At 40.6% G+C, this 23330-nt stretch overlaps 1 protein-coding gene across 2 annotated transcripts; it reads right to left on the minus strand.

Annotated features, from left to right (window-relative positions):
* Window positions 1–874: 874 nt before the first annotated feature.
* Window positions 875–23271, minus strand: PDSS1 (decaprenyl diphosphate synthase subunit 1). 2 transcript variants are annotated; one of them, XM_082752509.1, is made up of 11 exons: window positions 23122–23271; window positions 21495–21559; window positions 20474–20597; window positions 19991–20121; window positions 12780–12921; window positions 11880–11991; window positions 11682–11791; window positions 5005–5085; window positions 4716–4829; window positions 1983–2063; window positions 875–1235 (listed from the first exon to the last, which is right to left on the minus strand). In XM_082752509.1, exons 1-11 carry the CDS (start codon window positions 23260–23262, stop codon window positions 1095–1097), a joined length of 1242 nt encoding a protein of 413 aa, XP_082608635.1. In that variant the 5' UTR covers window positions 23263–23271; the 3' UTR covers window positions 875–1094. The 2 variants fall into 2 exon arrangements, with proteins under 2 accessions (XP_082608635.1, XP_082608636.1); XM_082752510.1 differs by lacking the exons at window positions 19991–20121; window positions 20474–20597; window positions 21495–21559; window positions 23122–23271 and adding an exon at window positions 14420–14478.
* Window positions 23272–23330: the final 59 nt, after the last annotated feature.

A 23330-nucleotide genomic window follows, 5' to 3' on the forward strand; every position in this document is an offset into this window, starting at 1 on the left:
CTGGCCGTTGACTCATTCATTTTGGAGTGAGTTAGAAATACCAAGCCTTTTATTAACTACTGGCAAGTAACAACCGACAACGTACCTTTGTATCATAGAATAGAATCATAGAGGGGGTTGGGTTGGAAGGGACCTTAAATAGCATCAAATTCCAACCCCCTGCCATGGGCAGGGACACCTCCCACTAGGCCTCATCCAGCCTGGCCTTGAACACCTCCAGGGATGGGGCAGTCACAGCTTCTCTGGGCAGTCTGGGCCAGGGCCTCACCCTCCTCTGCGTGAGGAATTTCTTCCTAACATCTGATATAAATCTCCCCTCCTTTCGTTTAAAGCCATTCCCATCACTACACCCTCCCTGACACAGAGTCCCTCCCCAGCTTTCCTGTAGGCCCCCTTTAGGTACTGGCAGGCCGCTGTAAGGTCTCTCTGGCGCTGTCTCTTCTCCAGGCTGAACAACCCCAATGCCCTCAGCCTGTCCATGTAGGAGAGGTGCTCCAGTCCCTTGATCATCCTCATGGCCATCCTCCTAACTCATTTTAGTACATCCATGTCCTTCTTGTGCTGCAGGCCCCAGAGCTGAACACAGTACTCCAGGCAGGGAGTCTCATGAAATATATATAACCTATTAATGTCTACATATAATTTGTTATTCTAAACCTTTCACATATATAAACTACAGAAGTACCTGGAAATCTAACAGCCAGGAAAGCATTCAAACCACCTATTTGTAGCAGCTAGTCACATGCATGTTCTATTTATTGTGAATGAATGAAATTTGGAACAACTTCAGTTTCCATACACTGATTTATATTTATTCTCATTTGTGGCCTCCGTGCATCAACATGTAAACATCTTTCCCAACCCCAAAATTAATAGCCCCCCCACTAAAACTTGTACAGCACAATCTGTATGGTTTCCTACAATAAAACACTTTAATTTTATATTTTTAGAAAAAAAAGTAGAACTTCCCCCCCCAAAAAAAAAGCTTCTTAAAAAAATAATTTTTGGTAGCCTGTGTTGGAAGCAGGTAACTTTTGAAGTAAATTTAGGCACAGTCTGGTAAGTAGCTGCCAGAACGAGTGGAAGGAGTTCTCTCACTTGTCTCGCATGAGTACCATTTCTGTCAGTTGGATGAGGGCTTCTCTTTCAGGGGATGGTCGCAGCTTGCTGATCTCTCTTGTAGCTTCATGGCAGTAGCGCTGGGCGAGGTAGGTCGTTTGCTGCACACCATCACTCTTATGTAGGAAGATAGTTAAACAGAACGGGTAACTGATCGGCCCCCTTTTGCCTCTTACAGGTACAGTGGGCAGTTTTAAAGTCAGTAAGTACCCTGAACATCTACCTATATTCTGAAGCAGAAGAGGATTCATTTTATACCTGCTGAATCCTACATCTCTTCCCCAAAGCTCTGAAATACTAAAACTCTCCCATGCTAAGCTTAATTATATTTATAAAACAACACTGCTATTACTAAGATATGATTCAGTAGGACTAGAAACTAATTGATCAACCCCTCCCCATTCTACCCAAAATAGAGGCATACAAAAAAAATTCACAAACATGCTATGCTGACTAAATATGTACTAATTCTGCACAGACAATTATTCACTCTTTTCACATCAGAGTCAATTAAAACTGGAGTGCGTGCTTCAGTTGCAAGAATTAGTTGCTGCTTTCATCAGTTGTTGGACGCAGGAACTCTTCAACTGAAGGAACTGAGTTTATGCATGAGCTTTTTGTTTTTATTATGGAGATTTTATGCTATTTGAGGGGGAAAAAGCTATTAAATCCAGTAACCAGTAACTTTTAAACCACTGCCAGTAAGGCAATTGTAGAGTACTAACTTGGTATTGCACACAGCTTGTTACTTAATGTATATGTGAAAAATGCAACCCTGCCATTTTACTTCAGAGGCACTGAATTTCATACTGACTTCAGTGGGAACAGCACTTTGGGAATGAAGTAGTTGGTACCAGTCCTACCTGCAACACGTATTTCCGAGCACGTTCAACATCTCCTGGTTTACTGAATCGTCTCATTATCATTGCATTCATTTCTGGAAACTAAGCACAAAGTGAGAAGTTTTTTTTTGTACTGCTTATGAGTTGTTCTCCATGTAGCTGCTGGCTATGCTGAGGTGAAAAAGAAACTGAGGTAGAGCCTCCTTTCCCTGCTGTTGTTGTTACTACAGATACCAGTAAACACAGTTACATTGCAGTACACTCATAAACAATGATCTGCTTTCCCTGCACACACACCTTTGGGCCTGAAACCACAGATCTACAAACTTCTTGTTGGCGAACAAACATGCAACATTCCTCTTTGTTGTGACATTTCTCTATTAGTCAGAGGTAGTCATCTTAGAAGATAGGTTTAAAAGTTTACTGGTGACTCATACCTGGCTTTCTTTAGATTCTAGCTTTTTTCCTGTGTAATGACAAGTTAATTGTGATGCTCATATTATTCATATTTACAATGATACATGAGGTACATGCTTGCATGTTTTACATTTAAGCTCCAAAGAATATAAAAATACCCAAACCTGTAATGAAAAGCTATTTTTAACAGTTGTACAGATTTAAAGGGTAGTATGTAAGCATTTGATAGCAATGCTAATAATAACTATAAACCCTCATTCTTCAGCTGTACTAGTTAAAGAGTAACTTTCGAATTAGCATGCAGTAGTATAATTCTTAAAAAACAATCAGGATTTTTTTTATAATGTGAATGAGCTTAAAATACAAAGCAAAGAGGCCTTATGTCAAGCTAAACAATTTTGGTTAAAGGCCACTCAATATTTCAATGCAAAAAAAGATGTCTTTTAGAGGAAGGGTAGAGGACAAGAAGAAAAGGCTATCATTTAAGATCCAGACAACATTAAAAACTTAAGTATGGTTGTCAGGAAGAAAATATGGGGATTACCAGATAAGTTAAAGGGTATGTAGGATAGCAGTAATATTAATTCTGAGACATAAGACAGACTATAACTAACAATTACATTTTGGACCATCTTCAAGTCCTTGGCTCAGGACTTTTTATTCTCAGATAAAAATAGATGAAACATCTTTTAGTAGCAACACAGATAAGCATTTGTTGAAGCTCCAGATTTTTTTTAGCACTTCTGCTTTGTTTATATATGATTTAAGTCTGTAGTGCTGTTCTTCCAGTTCCTTGAAAATGGCAGGAAGTGTTCAGCTAAGAAGTCTTACATTTAATGCAAGATGATCAAGTTACCTTTCAATGAAAGATTGAATGGGAAGCTTCCACTTCTTATCTATCAAATACAAATGACTAAAAGTATTTAAAAGTGACCTATGAAGTTCAAGTAAGATTTTTAAAATAAAATTGATGTTTTTGTTGCATTTCCATATTATTAATTATCTTATCAAACTAACTAAACGAATAGGGGGTTGTTCCAAGTCAGAGACAAACAACCAACCCAAATACATGAATAATAGTTCTAATTAACCAAAAATGGAATATTCAACATTCACAAGACAATTAGTGTCACCTTTTCTCTGCCAAACCCTGTTCAGTCTTTGTGCTGTGTCCTCCTATCTCCCTTCAGGTATCTTAAAATGCATCCTCTTTCAGTACCTGGCTCTCACTGTTCCTTTAGACAACTCCAGTTGTTGATGACTAACAACGTCCTGCTGTGCATCAACAAATTCTGAAATAATGATTCAAGAACAAGTTCACAAACCCCCCCAGACTAGCCTGTGGGGAGGAACTCAGAACTTGGAGGAGGCTGTTCTCAGCATACATCAGTCTGCATTCTTAAGTGGCTGATAATCTTCACTTTCTTTTGTGAGATATGTGTCCCTGTAAGTGCCCAAAGGAAGAGGAAACAAACATGCATATATTCCAGCCTCCCCCTGGGCTCTTTCTGTTATAAAATTTTTGTTGTTGTTTTTAATGATTTTGAACTTTTCCCATCTCAAGCACTGAGCAATTCCAATGAGAGAACAGACTAGAGCCCTCACTTGAACAAGGTGTGCCAGTTTTCATATCATGAAGTTTAGAAGGATGGCTTTGTAAGTCCCAAACCTTCTTTCCTCAGGTGAACCGGAGGCTTGAGCAAGGTGCATTAAACTTTCCCTTTTAAGGTTTAGTAGAAGCTTGAATGTTTCTGTCGGTGCTGCTAGCACTTCTGTTTACTTTGCACTCCTCCAAATCATTCTCAAGCCACTAAAAATCATGACCATTTTTTAAGCTTATTTATGATACTCCTTTCTCTTATCCAAACTACTGTTATATTTACCTCTGGTAGCACAACTGTAAAGAAGGGAAAGCTTTCCATATTTTTAACTGGTTAAGACTTGGCCCCAAAATGGATACAAATCCTAGAGCTTGGCAAAAGTGAGAGCCTACTGAGAACATGTCTCCGGAAAGAACATGAGCAAGCAGCCACTTAGGAATAACCTGCAGAAAACACTCAGAATTTCTGAATTTTTGCAAAGGCTGGCATTTGGGGCAGCAAAAGATTAATGCTTCTCTTGATAAAAGGGCCTAATGGTAGGAGGGGTTGTGGAGGAAGGTGCTCATCAATCTGAAAAAACACGTGTGTGCACTCTACATCCAGCTGATCCTGAATGCACTGATTTTTCACATGTGCCCATGCTGCAGGCTTGATGTGTTCAAGCTAGACCTCTGTGTGGCTGTCAGGAGCAGCATGTGGCTTTTGGTTTGGGAGAGATGTGTCCCTTTTGACTTACCTGCCGACAAGCAAACAAGACAGGGCCTGTGGCTAATCCAAGCTTGAGATCCGCTGCCGCTGGTTTGCCTAGACGGTCAGCACATGATGTAAAATCCAGCACGTCGTCTATTAGCTGGAAGAAGATAAACATACAGATTAATTTAAGGCAGGGTTCTTTTTTGTTTTCTTAAAACTAGATACAGAATAATCCTTGTTAAAATTTATAGAAAGAATGAAGACAACCCACTTTGATTTCTAAGGCAGCTGGGGAAGAGTTTAGATTCCTTTTAGTTGAACAAAAGCACTACCTGAAAAGCTATGCCAACATTTTTTCCGTACTGGTATGCAATCTCATGAACTTTGGGATCAGGGCAGCCTAGAATTGAAACCTGAAAAGAAAAACAAAACAAATTAATAGAGAGCTTTAGTTAGCATCCCCTTCTAGTCTCTGACCAGAGGTGCAACGCTGCAAGCACAGGCAGCAGGAATCTGGGAAAGGATTAAAAGCTGAGTCAGGCACACATTCCTGCTTATCTCTTGGATACACAACAAATAGCCAGGCTCATTGGAAAACAAGGCTGAACAGCAGCGCAGTATGAGAAATATATGCAACTCTGGAAAGATATTAGCATTATTAAATATTAATCAGCTGGAAATTATAATGCAAGGATGGAGGGAAGGAATACAAATGCACTGCATGTGCAGGCTAGTAGTCATATACAGTCCAGAGACAAGAGAAATTAAATTTATTACGTATCTGAATCAGCTAGGGGATAATTAGAGGTCAGATAAGAGATAAATGGACATTACATGCCTCATAGAAGATCCACAAAATTGGAAGTGATGCACCCAATACAGGAGGGAGTTGAGATAAGGAAAATTATGTTTAAGGTGATGTTAACTGTCTAAAGCTGAATTGCTTGGGAAGACAACTGATAAGTTTTCAGACAGAAGTATCAAGGGATAATTAGTGGCAAAGAAAAATAGATAGCGAATGAAAAAAGCACACCAAGCTAGACAGAAGTATCACTAAACTGAACATTTTGAGTACAGATACAGGAATTGACTACTTGAGAGACAAGATTTTGCTGAATAAACTCCACAAAGCTAAAATAAAGGATGCTGAGTAAGATCAGAGAATTAATATCTTGCCCTAAAGTAAGGGCACTTACACTTTTGCACTTACATATTGATTATACACTTTGCAAAAGGAGGTTGGTTACATTTAAAGACTCAATTTTATTTCAGCCTTCAATAAAGCAATCAGGAATAGGGGACAGAAATCCATCCAAGTCTACTGTGACTAGCGGAAGGAGCGAGGGTACATTTTATTTAATGTCAGACTAAAAATACATGCTAGGAGAGCCATGCAACATAAAAATAAGTACATAAAAATCATCTTTAAAAAGAGTATGTAAGGTAGGATCACTAAAAATACAAAAAGCAAAAAAAGCAAACAACCTAAAAGCAAGCCCAAGAGTAGCTTTGAAGGTGAATACAAAGATTTAAATACAGAGTTAGATTCTGAAGGATATACCCTAATATGATGCAATTTGCAGTAAGATTAGAGATTACTTCAGGCATCAGTGCATTTTGTAACTAAGCACCAGAAAACTTCCTATCATAACCTTTATCAATGGGTAACAGTTAAAACCCAGGAATCTGGATCCCTCAGTCATTAACATCTTGCATTTCCCAATTTTAGGAGGGCAGCATGACAGGGAAACGATGCTAGGTTTGTCTGTTCATATGAAATCCTGAAGGCCATTAAAACAATGAACTTCAAATATAAGGTGTTTAAATACAAGTTACTAATGACTATCCAAATAGAATATCCTGCCCTTCTATCCTCCTTTTGATGCTTGTCTCTTAAATAGCAGTATTTGCCCCAAAGAGCTAACAGCATCTGCTGCTGCACAACGCCCAGCACACTTGGTTGCTTCTGTAATACCAATAAAGGTCAGCAAGGCAGGGTGACTGCACCTACCCTGTTCCAATGAAACCTTCACCTATCGCTACGTTTAATGGGAAGAATTAAAACACGGAATTCAGTAGGACAGTTTCTAAATGACAAGATCGTGGTTGATGGCAAAAGGTCAGAGCGAGGACAACTTGGTAGATGGAGAAGGGAAATGCCATGTACAGAGCAGAGCTTTCTTGTTTAACCTGAAAGGTCAGAGCAGAGCTACCCCTGTAGGGAGGCAGTTTTCTGGGGACAGTGTCATTACCTATATAATTACAGTATATGTACATTTAAAAAACACAAGCATGGGTTATAGAACATCTTTACACGAACAAAATTTATCGATGTAAAAATGAATTCTTGCCTCTTTGAAAGAGAAGAGCATCATAACTCCTTTTCAAGCTATGAGCATTCCTAAGAACCAACAAAATCAAACAAATCCAGCAGATTTATACACCTATCGCTCCTCAAGTGAGCTACTCTCTTACCACGGCCACATCATAAACCTGCAACATGACTGGGGCTCGTCTACCAAGGAGATCCTTCAGGAACCAATTTCTGAAATTGCTCTTGTGGATTATTGCCCCCACATGGCCACTGACTGGGATGCAGGCAGGCTCGTCCCAGTCGGCCTGCCGCTCTGCAGCAATGGAATGGAAACTGAAGCCATGCTGGGATAATAGCATGCATTTACACATAAAGAGCAGTGTAACAATATAAATAAATTGTATGTGCTTAACTGATAAAGCTCACCCTCTGAGAGCATCCTATAGTTCCCAAGGTATGACTGGTTGATTACAAATTTAATCTTGCCAGAATCCAGCTATGCCTCTAGTAAATCCTGATGAGAAAACCCTAATACTAAGTGGAATGAATTCTTTAGAAAGGTTCTTTAAATTCAGGAAAGCAAGCCAATCTGCTTAGTATTATTCCAAACACGCTTTTTAAAACTAAAAAAATAAATAAAATAATAATAGTTTCTGATCTTTTATGTTACACAGGAGCCTATAAACTAATCATGCCTCTCTACTGATTTTTCACATCCATAAAATATCCTCCATCAGCTCTGGATACATGGGAGAATTCAGCAGCTGGTGTTTAAAGCATTTGCACACCAATGACTTGTAGACCCAAAAGAAAATCCCACTGTTGGGCAGGAATATGCTTGTATAAATAGTACAGGAGATGTTTGCTGTCAAACTCCCTTCCCTCTCCAAGGCTGCTGGCTATCTTGGAAAGGAAGAGGCTCTGAAATCTTCCCCTTTGCCTGCTCTCCAGCCTTTCTCTTCCATGCCCCTCTCCAGAAGCAGTCAGGATCCTGCTGTCTCAGTTGTGGCTCATCCAGCACTGGTTCCAGATGGCACTGTCCTCTATCCAGTGGCATCACAGAATAGTTTGGGTTGAAAGGGGCCTCTGAAGGTTATTTGGTCAAGTCAGCTGCTCAAAGCTTACTGCACAGTCAGAACAGGCTGCTCAGGGCTGCGTCCTGTTGAGTTCTGAACATCTCCAAGGATGAAGACCCCACACCCTGTATGGGCAACATGGTTCAGTGTACGACCAACCTCATGGAGAAGTTTTTCTTAATAGTAAATTTAATTCTTTCATGTAACTACTCCTTTCACTATGCACCTCCATCTTCTCCTACACCTTCTCATTACACAGCTGGAGGCAGCAGGAGGATTCCCCCTTTGCTTTCTCTACTCCAGACTAAAGCCAGCTCTTGCACCGTTGTGTGCTCCAGCCACCTACCATCATGGTTGGCCCTTCACTGAACTCGGTCAACAAAACGAATGTTTGCCTTGTATGAGGGAACCAGCCTTGGGCACACCACTGCCAGTGAGGTCTCACATGCTGGATAGAAAACCCACAGCCCCTGACACACGAGCTGTGCTGCTGGTGATGCCGCCCCGTATGTGCTTAGCCCTCGCTGCTACCTTATCCTCCAGCCTCCTCAAACCCTTTTTTGTAACTACTCTTGGGAGGGGGGTTATGAAGGCCTCCCTGAGAGAGGAAGATATTTACCCAGCAGCAGCCTGCCCACACAGCAGACAACTCTCTTGTCCAGAGTTTGCATTTTCATACATTTTACCTGTTCTCAAGTAATTCCTATTTTATTTAATTCATGTATTGTCATAACATGCTAGCCAGGTGCTTGCTTATGAAGAATTGAACTTTTACAGAAGTGAAGGTTACCTGCCTGAGTATCTGTAATCCATTTGTGGGAATCTTTTCCACAGTAAGCAGATTATGAAGAAGAAACAGCACCAGAGGAACTACTGTATTATGTACGAAGCAAGGAAAGCTATTGCCTGACCCTCTGATGCCACTGATACTGCTAGCCTACATCTGTCATCGGCCTTCATTGTAGTCTGCATGCCTAGTTTGAGGGTGGGGCACAGATCAATTTTGGTGGTGCTGTAATAGCTTCTAATATTTCAGAAGTCACAGCAGTTCTATACCCTGCTATGTTTTTCTCAGGTGGAGCTCTGTGCACACGTGAAACCATGAACTTGTTAAGCTCACAGGCTGATCCAGAGCTGCAGGCTATTCTTTTTCTTCAGTCCCTAAGGCAGACCTTCCATCTCCAGCCTCATCTTGCTCACAGAGGCTGCGTGCTCTCTCCCTATCAGGGAAATCAAGAATCTCTAATGCAACTTTACACAGATCTCAAAACAAGCATGATTAATCCCTCTTCTGAGAGCATGTTATGCAAATTCTAAATAGCTTTCCCGGGGTTAGGAATTCACATTACAGTAAGATTAAAAAAAGACAGAAAGAGAAGCTGCTAAGCTTATTTTGCTATCTCCAGCTTGACTGATGACAGACGGAAATTCCACTTCAGCTTTATTGTTTCTTAAGTCTTGAACCAACGTCACCTGCAATGGTTCTCTGAAATAAGGCCTTTCATAAATAAGTAACTAAGGCTTCAGTGACCCTCCAGGCCATCTGCCACCATCTACTTTTGCACTGTATTACTTTCACTGCAACTTTGGTGACATTCTCCAATTTAAAACTATTCTAGAAATAAACTGTGGTCTGGGATGACTAATATCTTCAAGAGACTGTTCTGTCCATTAAAGAAAAATAATTACTATCTTAAGGGACTTTTGATTCAAATGCAGTCATGCTTTGGAGATACAGAAGATATCGAATGCAGTGAACATACCTACTAGTGTTGATAGAGAAGCTATTGCCTTGTTCAGACATTTTATGAGGAACACTCTACTCCCCCTTCTCAGCGTAGAGTTCTAAGATGCCTCCTGATCTACTTTCACATTTTTATTTTAGTGAATACTTGTATCTCATTTAGGCACTGAAAACAACGTCTTCTCCAGTCATTAACAGGAACTGAACTGCACCTAATGGCACACCGGCCTGGTTACAACTGATGTTCTGTAAACCAGTGATCTCTCCCCTTAGCTTTGTGCCTGACAATCAGATGTGAATACTCTTTATTCTCCAGCTGATTTTCCTTTCGAGCAAGACTGATGATCCTACCGATCATCTTCACTACTGAGAACAGAATTCCCTTCTAATTTCATCCTTCTCCTCAAGTAGTCAAGAACATCAAAGTGAGGGAAAAAGGAAAACAAACAAACAAAGAATCCAAACCACAAAAACAAACTTTTCACTGATAAAAGTATCAGTAGAGTTCCCCGATCCATGAAACTGAAGGAGATATGCTGATACATGAGGAGACACATCGTTGATACTGTGGGCAGTGAGCATGGTTTTGCTTTAAGGACAGGCCTCTCCCTTGCTTTAATTTCTAACACAAATTCTACTGCATATGAAACCCCAAAAATTCAGCACTGGAACAACTCCGAACAACTACTTGAAGAACAGCAGCCAAACACACATCCTTCCTATTCATGAGCATCACAGCTACAATGTGGAGGTAACTGCTTAAGTCCTTAACTCTTCTGCGTGTTATGAAAAGGAAAAAAAAAATCACTTACTACTCCTTACTACTCCAACTACCCACTAATATAAAAGAAGAATTGCAAAGGGAAATTCTTGCCTGGGCCATACTGCCATTAATATCAGCAATACAGAATATTTAAGCTCTCTCCTCCAGCTGGAAGAATTTATATAATGGAAGATATATAGAGATATTTTTATACACAAGATAGCATCCCAACAGTTTGTCTTTCACTCTGCATGAGTCCTCTTAATAAAAGCAATGCACACTTGCTGTTTATTGTATAAAACTACCAGTTTTCTGAGAACAAAGGATGAAGATGAGCACTAGCATATGTTTTTAATCTAATTCCCTTAGAAATCCCTCTTGCTGTGGCATACACCATCTATACCTCCTTCAGGAAAAGGAAAAGAAAAATTAGATGTTACAACTTTTTGGATAAGCCTGTTGTCTATCTTCTCTATTTTCTGCACTATGACTGAAGTTTTTTTAATAAGGACATTGTCTAGAATGAGATCTTTCTGTAATGAATTAACATAACTGAATGACAGGTAGGGTTAGGTATAGCAAGATCTTAAAAACAAACAAACAAACAAACAAACAACAAAACAAACACATCAGACGAACCAAGAAGCACATACTTCTGTTGTTTGAGAATGTAAAGCAGAATATATGCAAGCAGTTGTTTCCTCCTACTGTTATCATTTAAGGTCCCATTCTACACCAGTAAGTGGGACCAGACATCAAAGATGTCTTAAAATCAAATTACAGGCTTCAGAATTCTCAACTGACATTAAAAACCACTATCTCAAACTTGCAGAATTTCATAAATTTGAGGTTACTGTTGTGAACCTTGTTCTGATGCAAGTGAAGAGAACAATAAATCTCTTTATAAATATAAAACAGGAAAAAATGAAAACCAATATTGGAGGCTACACAGCTGAATTGAGATGAAATTCACAATCTCAAACCCATTCTGGCAGAACACCAATTAAAGGGTTTACTTTGGAGGGCCTCCAGAGGAAGCAGAAATAATTAGGAGTTTAGCTGTGAAGCTTACAGTATGGTATGTTAACGTTAGAAGAGACAGACGTACATACTGCTTTACAACTGTTTGCTATAAGACTCGCAGTCTTCTTAAAAGTCTTCTCGAGGTAGTGAGCAAATCTCTCGTTCTCATTTTCCTTGGAACCCAGCTGGAGGAATTCACCTAAAAATGTGCACAGATAGGAGTTTTTATTTGTGGGTTTACTGCTTTGGCAAACAAGTCTTAGGATAAAAATAGAAAAAGACCTTACCACGCACCAGATCTTCAATCACCTGAGTTAGAACAGAGATGATAGTAGCGTTTCCAATTCGTGCTAAAGCTAGGGAAGCAGCTGACAGGATGAAATCACCAGCTAGAACAGCCTACAAACAAAACAGAAAAATATACCTTTTAAGTCTTTTCCTGTAAGTGTTAGTAAAGACAATACCATTTCCTTTATTTGGCAGGTCTACTCACATCACATCATTTTCCTATATAAAGTATAAATTCCTCACTGTAATAGAGAGAAAACAAGATGGTTGAATATTAAAATTGGCACCATTTCTGAATCCCTCTCTTATAGTGCTGTTTAGACTTTTCCATATGAGCAGTGTCCTCCCTCTATGCAATATTGGAATCTGTTTGCCTGTGAACTTTAAAACATTGCCTTTCCACTTGACTGTTCTGTCACATCACCTTTAAATTGCCTCGGTAAGTTCTGACGTACCAGCAATTTACTTGTTTCCTTGCATTTGCTCATTAAGACTCTCCATAAAGAAATGTCTCTCTCAAAAAATCCTCATGCTGAATTAAAACCTTTTTGCATTTATTACTGAAACAGGCTAACCTACTGCGTTCTGGATGAGGTACAAGAACAAAGCATTCCAGCAGCACCACATGGGGAAGCTGAAAGCGTTAAGAATCACACTGCAATTATACCTTCTCGAATGCTTCCAAAGTTCAGTAAGAAGACATCCATTTGTTTTACCTACAGTCCACAAGCACTGCTTCAAACTTCTTCTGGAATATCCCAAGACTATCCCAATATCCCAAGAATATCCCCTAAGCATAGTAAAACTGTGCCCCAGCAGAGTAACACGACAAACCCTCCCTAGGTATTTCTGCTTTTCCAGAACTCGATGGCAAGCCTTGCACGTGACGAAAAACTCACCTTCCTCTCTCCCCAGATTTGGTTGACTGTCATTTTGCCTCGACGAGAATTTGCATCATCGATAACATCATCATGTACTAGGCTAGCTGTGTGGATCATCTCTGCAATTATGGCCACAGAGCGTTGGCTGGCTTGCACCTCCCTAAAATAAAAAAACAAGAACTGTCATTAATTAAATACATTTTGTGTTGCAGAACACCAGAAGAAATCTCTGTGAAAACCAAACAGTGTTTCACTGAAAACAGCTCTTGCAGCTTTTCCATGGTCTGAACCCCATCTTTTAAACCTGAAATTAGCAAGACGAGAGAGAAGTAAGATCATGTTAGTACAGTGAGCTCCGTGGGACATTTCCATCTTTATTAGGCCTATTTCTGCCTTGCTGCGTTATTAGTACTGTGAAACTCCTGAGTTACTAACTCTAATCCCTCTAAATCCAGACTGCAATAAATAGCACAGCATTAAGGATGCTTCATTCCAAGCAGAGAGAAATCTGGAAAAGGGGAGAGAAAAGTAGTTTTGTACAGGAGTTTGAAGTTTTCCTTACCTCTGTGCTGCTCTACTTATAAGATGCAGTGTCACAAACTCCCCAAACCTTGCTAACTCTACTAACCAGCAAGCTGGAGAAGTCAGCAGACAAAGAAAACCTGTATTCAACATTTGAAAACATAACTCATAGGTCTTATCCTTTACCTTATCTGATTATCTTAAGACTTCAGAGGTTCCTCAAAAGCCCAAGGAATTAACTGGAATTATACTGCAATCACTTTAGGGCTGTAAACACTAACTACCTAACACTTAATGAAATTCAGCCTTTGGGAAGATCTAACACTGATGATTCAACCCTCACTAGTTCACACCTACATTATTTTTTAAACCAGACCAAAAAAAAGGTAAGGGAAGAACATAAAACCAATTATCTAGGGATCCAGGCTGGCAAAATGAATAATAAAAAAAAAGTCATCCTAGCTCAGAAAAAAAGACCATCTACCCTAATACCCTATTGCAACTGCCTCATTCTAGTATCTTTTTCTACCTGTTTTCATCAAGAGTTGCATGCAGGATCCCAGAAATGTCTAACCCAGTCAGCCCTGCCTTATAGCTGTAACCAACCCATATGGATGAGGAAAAAAAATAAAATGAAATAAAAATAAAATAAGATTACTTTTGACATATAGATACCTTACTTCTGGTGTACAGGTAACACAGCAAATCATGCTATTCTCCATCAGAGAGGAAAAAGAACTGAGAAAAAGAACTCAGAGAAAGCAGAAGATAATTATTTCAGCTCAGCTGAATGAAATTTAAAATCTTGCATTGCCTGGTCTATTAAAATCTAGTGATTAATCACAAAATGAAAGAACATCTTGCAGTCTGCTGACATAACACAGTGTTCTGACACCTACCTCTATGCAGAAGTATGCATTGCTGTCAGTGGGAGTTCTACATCCTGAACAATAGCAGGATGTGTGGCTCACAGGCTGTGAAAATGTGGCTTTTGAAAAACACGAGAATAAGAGCTGGAAACCTTCCTGGCTGTTTGAAGGTAAGTTTTACTGTGGACTAGTAATTTAGTCAAATGCTAGTTCAGTGTAAGTAGTTTTCAGAAAAACAACCTGTTGTTACTAAGTAGGAGAACTTACCTTCAAACAACTGTAAAGGTCTCCAGCCTCTTTCATGCACTGGTCTCCTTTTGGGGACTCCCTTTTTCATTAATTATGTCAGCAGACTGGACTTCCTGCTGGGAAGTAGCAGTAAATGGCAACACTCACAGACACACCAAAATCTTTCAGTAGTATGAAGGCAGCACAAGGACAGACTTCTCAAAAGCAGGTTTTGAGAAGTTCTGTTTCGCAGTGCAGTTCATCTGTGACAATGACCAAAAATGGCATAGGAGAGCTCACAGTTCATGTGTCTGGCTGCTGGGACGTTATATCAAATGGGGTAATTTAACCTGAACTTTTTTTTTAAATGTTACTCTTCCTGGAAAGTCTCCAGCAAAGTTCTTCCCATCTCTGGCAAGAAAGTTTGCAAGAGTTTTCTACAAACATCTTGTGAGAAAAATTCTGAATCAGAGCATGCCTATTTTAGGGAAAACACACAAACAGGATCCTTTTCATTCCCTGCCACTTTTCATTCTGCTTCGCCTGAAAAACAAGAGCAAAAAGTAGCAGCAGTAACTCAAGTCAATAGATAACTGGATCACCACAAGATCATTAAGGGAAATTATGCCATTTTTAGGTCATTCTCAGCATAAAGACACCCCAAGATGATATATATTTACAAAAATATTCTATGTAACTGTTACTTTGTCTTTTTAAAAAAGAGTATACTGCATGTTTAAGTCCTTGACAAGTTTGATTTTTCACGAGGACCCCCTGCTTGATTTTATAAGCTTTTATAGACACAGCATATCCCAGGGTCTTTGCTGTAACAAAACTTGTTTCAAATGCACTGAACAAGACCAAGACTGATCTTACAGGAGAACCAACCAACCAACCCAACCTTTTTCCTCCAAAAGAACACAAAACAATATTTACAGACACAACCAAGAGCTTTGCAATGAGCTTGTCAGTAAGCAAACGTTGCCAGTTAAAAGACAGGAAACCTGCAAAACAGCTTGCAAAATTTGTGGTATGACCACACTCCTCAGAGTGCATTCTTGGTGTTAAGTCCATGTGGCTGAAAGGAATGAACAGTTCAGAAACATGGTCTGAGACACAGAAGGGCACTGCAAACTAAGGGAAGCGTAGAGAAGTGATGTATTAACCAGGAGCAAATTACAGAACAGCTGAAATACAACGTACAGTACAGGCATCTGACAACTGTGGTTTGGAGGAAGGACATAAAAGAGGGCTAAGGTTGCTGGCAGGTTGTCATGGATTAGGAAATATTCTCTAGTTTAGCTAGGTCATTACATTTAAGTATTTATCTCACCATTCGGATGATTTATTTCCCTTATTTCCCTCCCTAAATCTTTTGTGCTCACTATTTTCTCTACTGAGATGTCTTTGTACTTCTTTGACCTTCTCTTTGTTTGTCTCTATTTCCAAAACCAAAACAAGAGACATAAAAACTCCCATTTACAAACACCTCTGGAGAATATACCCGTAACAGAAATAGAGACCCAGTCAGGCTAATTCTGTGAAATTCTGCACACAGGGCATTGTGTGAAGAAATGACAGAGGATGTGTGAAATTGAGGGCTTGCATGATCTCTTTACAACAATTCTCACTCTCACACAAAGATAAATTGTTAAGTTGTTAAACAAAACACATTGCACAAGGGGCATAAGGACTCAGGCAGGGATGGACTTTTGGCACTTGGATCTTCAAGGGGAAAAAAAAAAGTCATACCAGCACAGAACAATTTGAATGCTTTGGACACTTTTTGATAATATTTCAGATTCTTTATGTCCTTATGCAACTGGCATTTTCCTTATAATGAATACAACTAAGTGACCTTACTCTACGAAGACAGCTATTCTAAACAGCTGCCTTTATCAAATCTAAACACAAGGGATTGAGCCACCCAATCTGGAAGCAGATTCCTGGGTATCCCCCTCCATTGTCTTAAGAAGTCTCAGCTATTCTTATATTCCAAGGGGCTCTGGGAAAAGTCTGCAGACTGCCTCAAAAGATCGGGACCTACACCCTTACAAAGTTATGCCCCGTTATTTTAACAACCAAACAAGGAAGAATATTACCTTTTCTGCTAGTATTGCACACAAAGGAAAACAAAACAAAAACAAACAAAATCACACACAAAACCAGACAAAAGAACATGCAAAAGCATGCTGGACCCAGCAAATTCTGCGACAGTTGAGAAGGGCAGTACAATGAGGCAGAAATTCAACAGCAGTAACACAAGCCCCAAAGGCAGAATTAAAAAAAAATAAAAAAATAAAAATGCTAGGGATGAACAGCACAGGAAATTGCTCACCCCACAAGTCTACAGATGTTCTGGCCAGTGTATTTGAGTACATGTGTGGGAACCGAAGTAAAACAAGACTGAGAGAAGAATCAATATAAACTGAGCAAAAGAATGATAAAATGCTTTAAGGGAAGCGACAAGTTCAAAGAGGGGAAACCATCTCAAAAAAAGAAAGCCCACAATAATAATAAAAACCATCAGGAGAGGCAGAATGGGAAGAAGGGCTGTTTTCTTCCCCCCTTAGGTCTACAGCAGAGTAGCAGAGTGACAAATACGCAGTTTTCTTCTCTACATGTATATTTTCCCTCATGAACAGTAAAAAGTTGGAAGAACAATTTGTCACCTGGAAACCACAATCCTTTAAGAAGCAACAATAATGAGACTACGATCAGTGTGAACTGGAGGTATACGTGTATATAAATCAGGCATTAACACACAGCCTGCTTCAAGAAACTTGAAAGCAAAGAGAAAAAAATACGTATGAAACTTCATGGATCCTCAGGAAGCAGGTATGCAAAATAAGACCGTATATTCTTTGGCGTGGCCTACCCAATCCTAAAAAGGCACTGGTCATCATGCATGAACCAAAAGCAGACTATTGAAGACTTGCATAAACATATGTGAATTTCAATTGCCATTACAGACTTTGAGAAAAGTGTCACGAAGCAAAAAGGAAGGTAAATACCCTGGGATTTCATTATCTTCTTTTGTTAAAACATCTCTGTTCTCCCCCCTCAGAATTTCATTCTAAAAAAAAACCCGTGACAGATGATGACTCAGTCTGTCCTTGTACAAGGAACACTCAAATTAATGAGGAGACTTTCAAACACCAACCATAGTTTGGAGGTGCTGACAAAAACTGCAACAGATGTACAAAAGCTGTCAAATGACATGGGTATCTGTAAATCGGAGTGTTTGTGCTGAGGGTTGGCTATTTGCCTTAGTCCTATGCAACACTCAAACTCTGAGATCAGACTTCCTCACCAGCATGGGTCGGGTCTCAAAACTGGTCCTGGCTGTTTCAATTCAGCATAATGCATGGACAGTAATACCTCCATGAGCATCTGCATGTCAAAAGGCAGCAAATATGCTTTGAGAAAATAAAGGCAAATTCAGTTCTTTCTGTGGCTACTTCTTCCCTTTGATTCACTGCTCACATGTGGTGTACAATTCTTTACATCAATTCTGGGCTTCTTGGTATTGCATGTGCACTTACGTAACTTTGTTCATAAGCATCTCATGCTACACATTAGAATGAGATAAAACTATATTTTTCATTATTCTGACTAGAAGGATCTTCTAAAACATCACTGCTCCGTTGCTAGAAGTCTCCTAAATTTCTACCCTGAATTTATATTTACTCTCTTACCAACATTGTACATTATCTTTGTGGTTCTTTTACCCTGATGGGCTGCTAAACTCTACCACAACCACTCTCTCAGACCCCCTCCTAAAGAAAAAGGGGGCGTTGCTCCCTGGCTTGGCTCTGGCCAGCGGTGGGTGCCTTTTGGAGCTGGCTCTGACGTGGGTGGGCTCTGGGGTGGGCAGCTGCTGACCACCCCTGCAGCCCCCTGCTACTGAACTCTTGCCACACAAACCCAATGCAGTCTTAAATCTCTCGCTCTCCCATTCCTGATACATTTGTGGATCACAAGCCCTTCATTCTCCCTGATTATCCTTGCAGTCCACTCCTGAAGCTAGCTGCAGTTATCTTCCTTTGCGCAGGAGAATCATGGATACTGACGATTTCACAAAGCTCAATACAATGGTATTGGTACTTCCTTAGCTGAACCAGATATTCTATGATTGATGCACGATACCTGCAAGGATCACTTTAAGGTTTTTCACAGAGAAGATGGCTGTAAATCTCATTGGGGTTATGCCCTAATGGGGCACTCATGAGCCTCCAAGCTCAAGCAGAAAATTTTGTTTTATTGCTCTACCTTTCATTCCACCACAGATGTCCAGTCATCAAGAATAATTCTGTCACTGCAAAGTGCCATCACCACACTCATCCCAAGATCAGTCATAAAAATATTAAGCCAATCAGTGCTGTGACAAAGGACATCCCCGAGGACTTTCACAAATACTGTTCCTGTGGTTACCTCTAACACGATGACAAAGAGTGGTACTGTGTGGGTAACTGAATTAGGCTGGAGTGAAGTTCATTAATTCTTGACAATGTTCTCCTAGAACAAGATGAACTGGCACACACAGGACAATACACTGCCAACTAGGTTTTTCTTTCTTCTTAGAAATTATATTCACATAGAAAGGGAAAAAAATAAGATGTTGCTGGTATACAGGGCTTTCTGCCACATCAAGCCACAAAATACATGCTGTGCTCTGAGGTATAGAAATAAAGTTCAGCAAGGCACTAAGGAAAAAATGGTGCAATGGCTGGGAAATCCCTTAAGACTGATACATTAACTAACAAAGAAGTCTAGAAACACTTCTGGCAAGGAACCAAAAATTTCATATTTGAAATTCTATATGAGGGAAGACTGGAAACATAATCGGAATGTGGAAAGCACTCCAGCCAACATCTTCCTTCAAAATGCAAGCATAACTGATAGGAACATGTGGAAAGAAGCATTTGCAATCAGCCAGAGCAAGGGATGATAGAGATACAGGGGCAATATGATGTTCTACTCTATTAAAACTGCCTTCAAGAGACAAGTAACTTGAAGAATGTGAGGACTACAGCACCTCTAAGCTTAGAATCTTACATGAAGGCATAGAAATTTGCTCCTGGGGTGAGGGGGTGAAACCTCAGAATGTCTCACAGCTTTGAATATAATTATACCACCTGCTTCATGGCTTTTCTGTGTAATTACAGAAACGTTATGAAAGTCTCTTCTTGCAGCAAAGTTCTTACCTGTTCAAAGAACATTATAGCTACGGGAATGGTTACAACTGAGAAATAGTTTTAGTTAAGTTTATATAGTTTCCAGGATTAATACAAGTTCTAATAAAGCATTTATGTAAGAAGCTAGAGTTGGCTAAACCTCTTACAAATACCAGAATTTGGCAACATCATTTACCAGTTCCAACTGCAGTATGGCCAACAATTTTACACATTTTACACTACTCGTAATGAAACCAGTAGTTCTTTTCACACTGCTAAGTACAAAAATGCAGCTTCAAAATGGAATTTAAATTTGTGTTTTACCAAGGAACTTTTTATTTTCATAAGGTTACTAGACATATTTGTGGGGAACACAGGAATGACTAACTTCTAGTATGATACATGTCCATGTACCTAAAAGCAACAGACTCACCTGGAATTACTATGGTGAATGTTGCAAGCTCTTGCCATTAGCACCACAATCATTGGTCGAAAGGCCTTTCCTTTCCCATCAAAGTAATATTCACACATTTCCCTAAGTTCTGCTGTAGATACAAGTAATTCCTAAAAGAAGGAAAAGAATATATCAGCATAAAAGTCACAAAGCCAATCTGTTAGTGTAAGCAGTATGCACAGTATTCATTCCACCTAATGTAAGCTGAAGTTTTTTTCAAAATTACTTTTATTGTAACCTGAAACATGATTAATGTATTCCAGCAGTGTAAATCAGGATAAAACAAAAATTGTGTTCTGGTTCTACAAGATGTGAAGAAATGCTCTTTTTATCTTCACTTAGGATTCAGACAGCTATTCATAAGCATGAAGAATATTCCTTCAATAACTATCCTCCAAAGCAAGGTTACAATTAAAGTCAAAATCATTACAACATCCCAGGACAGGCACTAAAATCCCTTACCTTTTTAATATCTTCATAGAGATTCTTCAAGTCTTTTCTACCAAGTTGAAAAGGGTCTTGGTATTTTTCATCACTAACTGTCTTACTGCAGCTGCACATTTGGGATGTACTTGTATGATGAAACCTGGTGAGTGTTTTTTCAAAAGAGTAACATCGTTAAAAGTAAACTCAATTCCCCAGACAAAAATGTTTCAAAGAGCATCTTCATCCTTCTCCTTTCCCCTCTTTCAAAGTTTAGCCAAAAAAATAAAACACTTGACATGAAAATACTGATTTTAGCCAGCTAATAAACAAGAACTGCAAAGCTACATATTGATGAACATAGACTTTTAGGAGCTGACAAAGCACAGCATTTAGAAAACGTATCAACTAAACGCCATGCTCACTCTTGCACTTGACTGATTACAGAAGTCTTTTGGGAAACAAACTACGCTGCTCTCAATGTATTCCTTTTTGAATATACCCTTGACAATATAGTATACATTTTTAGATGAAGCCTTCATCTTCCAGTAACACAATTTTATTTTTTTTTTGCTTTCTTCTTCTGGGCCCTCCTAGAAAAATATTCCTGGTTTGGATTTGAAAATTCCCCTTTACACACCCAGCTATATTAGATGGCCCTATCTACATTATAAATTAAAATCAATACTTCCAGGAAATATAACGATTCCATGATCAGCAATAAAAGGTCAAAATTCTACCTGTATAAATCAAGGTGCATTAGGCTTAGGCCTTTTATATATTTCCTGGAGTTGAAGTTTATACCTCTTATTATATCTCCTTTTTCAAAGTGAGCTTTATCGGTTCCCCTGCAGTACTCTTGCTTTGCCTGCTGCTCTCCAGAATGGAGGACTTAGATTCCAGCTCTACACTGTAACAGTGGTCTACAATGAATTATCCAATGACGTACTATAGCAAATAACCTTATTTTCAGTCTAAGCTTACAGCTCACATCTGTAACTACACACTTCACCCAGTAACTGTGTCTTTACCCATCGCACAACAGGAATCTCCAACTTACCGCCAAAATATATTACATATTTTTGGAAATGACAACACTGAGCTTCTTTGTGCAAAGTGACACATCTGCACAAAATAAAAACAGGGTTAATTTAAAATACAGAATTTTAAACTGATGAAAATCTTGATTACAAAAGTATGACTCTTCATCGACATTGCTCCACTTCTCCCTTTTAACATCTCAGCAGCAAAGGCAGTCTCATAATCTCCTTCTGTATCACGTGAGGCGTGACTGCCAACGTGCACGTTAACTTCTGACTTACACCGACTCTTCTGTTCTAGCACTGTGAACTTTCACCCCTTTCAGCAAAGTGTATCAGTTCACTTCCAAGGAACAGCTCTAATAAAATGTTGCTTTTGTACTCACGGAAGGTGGCTTTCAAACATTTCCCGCCTTGCAGATAAATCTAGATAACACCAGTCACAGAGCAAAGGGCAAAAGCTTTCTGTAAACTACTACGCTAACAGAAGAACGTATCCTTTTTTCTTCCCCTGCAGCAATTATAACTTGGCTCACTTCTTATTATAATTTACACCTGCATATCTTCTTCCCTGTTAGATATCAAGAACTTAACCTCCAAAGCCAACAATCTCTCCAATGATCTTTCCCTGGAGATGGAGACCAGGACCCTGGCAGAAGGCTTGGTCCCAGGTACATGGTTGCAACAGGGACAAGGTGAGAAGGGAACACTTCTTTTTGTGCTCCTGGCAATGCTGCCAAGACTTGCCCAGCCCTGCTGCTTTGTGTGCACGCTGACTCAGGGGCCCAGTAAGGCTGACCCACCCTTGAAATCATTGCAATCTACACATCCACTGAACCGCCTCTCTCTCCTAAAGCCTGTTTAGAGACACGTGGAAAGACCTGAAGGTGGAGAAGAGTGCCCTCAGCATGCTCCTCACACCTCCATAGCCCCTCTTCAGCTGTCTCTCCTTGTGCACAGGGAGAGGAACAAGAGTACCACACACACCCCAGGGCACCCTTCTATCCTTCAAATGTATGGGACAAAAAAAAAGAGCCAGGCAAGCAGAGCAGGAAGGAAGGAAGCGGATGAGGAGGAAAGCAACGAGCCCTAATGTATCAAGGACTTGCAATTCACTGGTGTCTGACTCCCGTATCCCAAAAAGGGAAGTGTGTCAGTCCCATGGCTGAGACCTCTGCAAGCCTGCTCCCCTATATCTCCCATTTTCTGTCAAAAAGCGGCCGAGTGTTTCCTCTTTAGAGGTCACAGCCGGACTCTCCCCGTTACCCCGCTGCCTCGGGCTGCCAGGGCCTGGCCAGCCATGAGGCTGGGTGCAACGCAGCCTTGGGGCAAGGCACTGAAGGAGCCGGCCCCGACCGCAACCCACACCGCTAATTACACCCCCTATCAACATAAATCTCCTTCTGGGCTCCCATTTCGAGAAGCACCCGCGATGTCCCTCACCACAGCAGCACCCCCGGCTCCAACAACCCCAAATCCCTCACTTCACCTTGCACCCGCAGCCCCCCCATCCCCACGGGACCCCGCTCCGAGCCTCCCCCCATCCCCCTGCCGCCCAGCCCCACCTCAGCCCTGCCGCCCCGCTGCTTCCCGCACCCCCAACCCCATTCATTGCCGGTGACCTCCAGGCGCCCCCCCGGCACTCACCGCCCCCCCGAGGACCGGCGGCGAGGACCGGGAGCCGGGTCCCGGCACGGAGCCGTGAGGCGGCGGCAGCGGTGGCGGCGCCCGGCGGGCGGAGGCTCCGCACCTCCACCGCCACCACCACCCCCCCCAGCGCAAGGCCATGGCGTCCCCCAGCCCCGCCGCACCGGCGCCGCCTTCCCGGCCCCAGCCGCGACCCGGAGGCGGAAACC

The sequence above is a fragment of the Aythya marila genome (genome assembly GCF_965140915.1).
Source record: "Aythya marila genome assembly, chromosome: 2".
NCBI lineage: Eukaryota > Metazoa > Chordata > Aves > Anseriformes > Anatidae > Aythya > Aythya marila.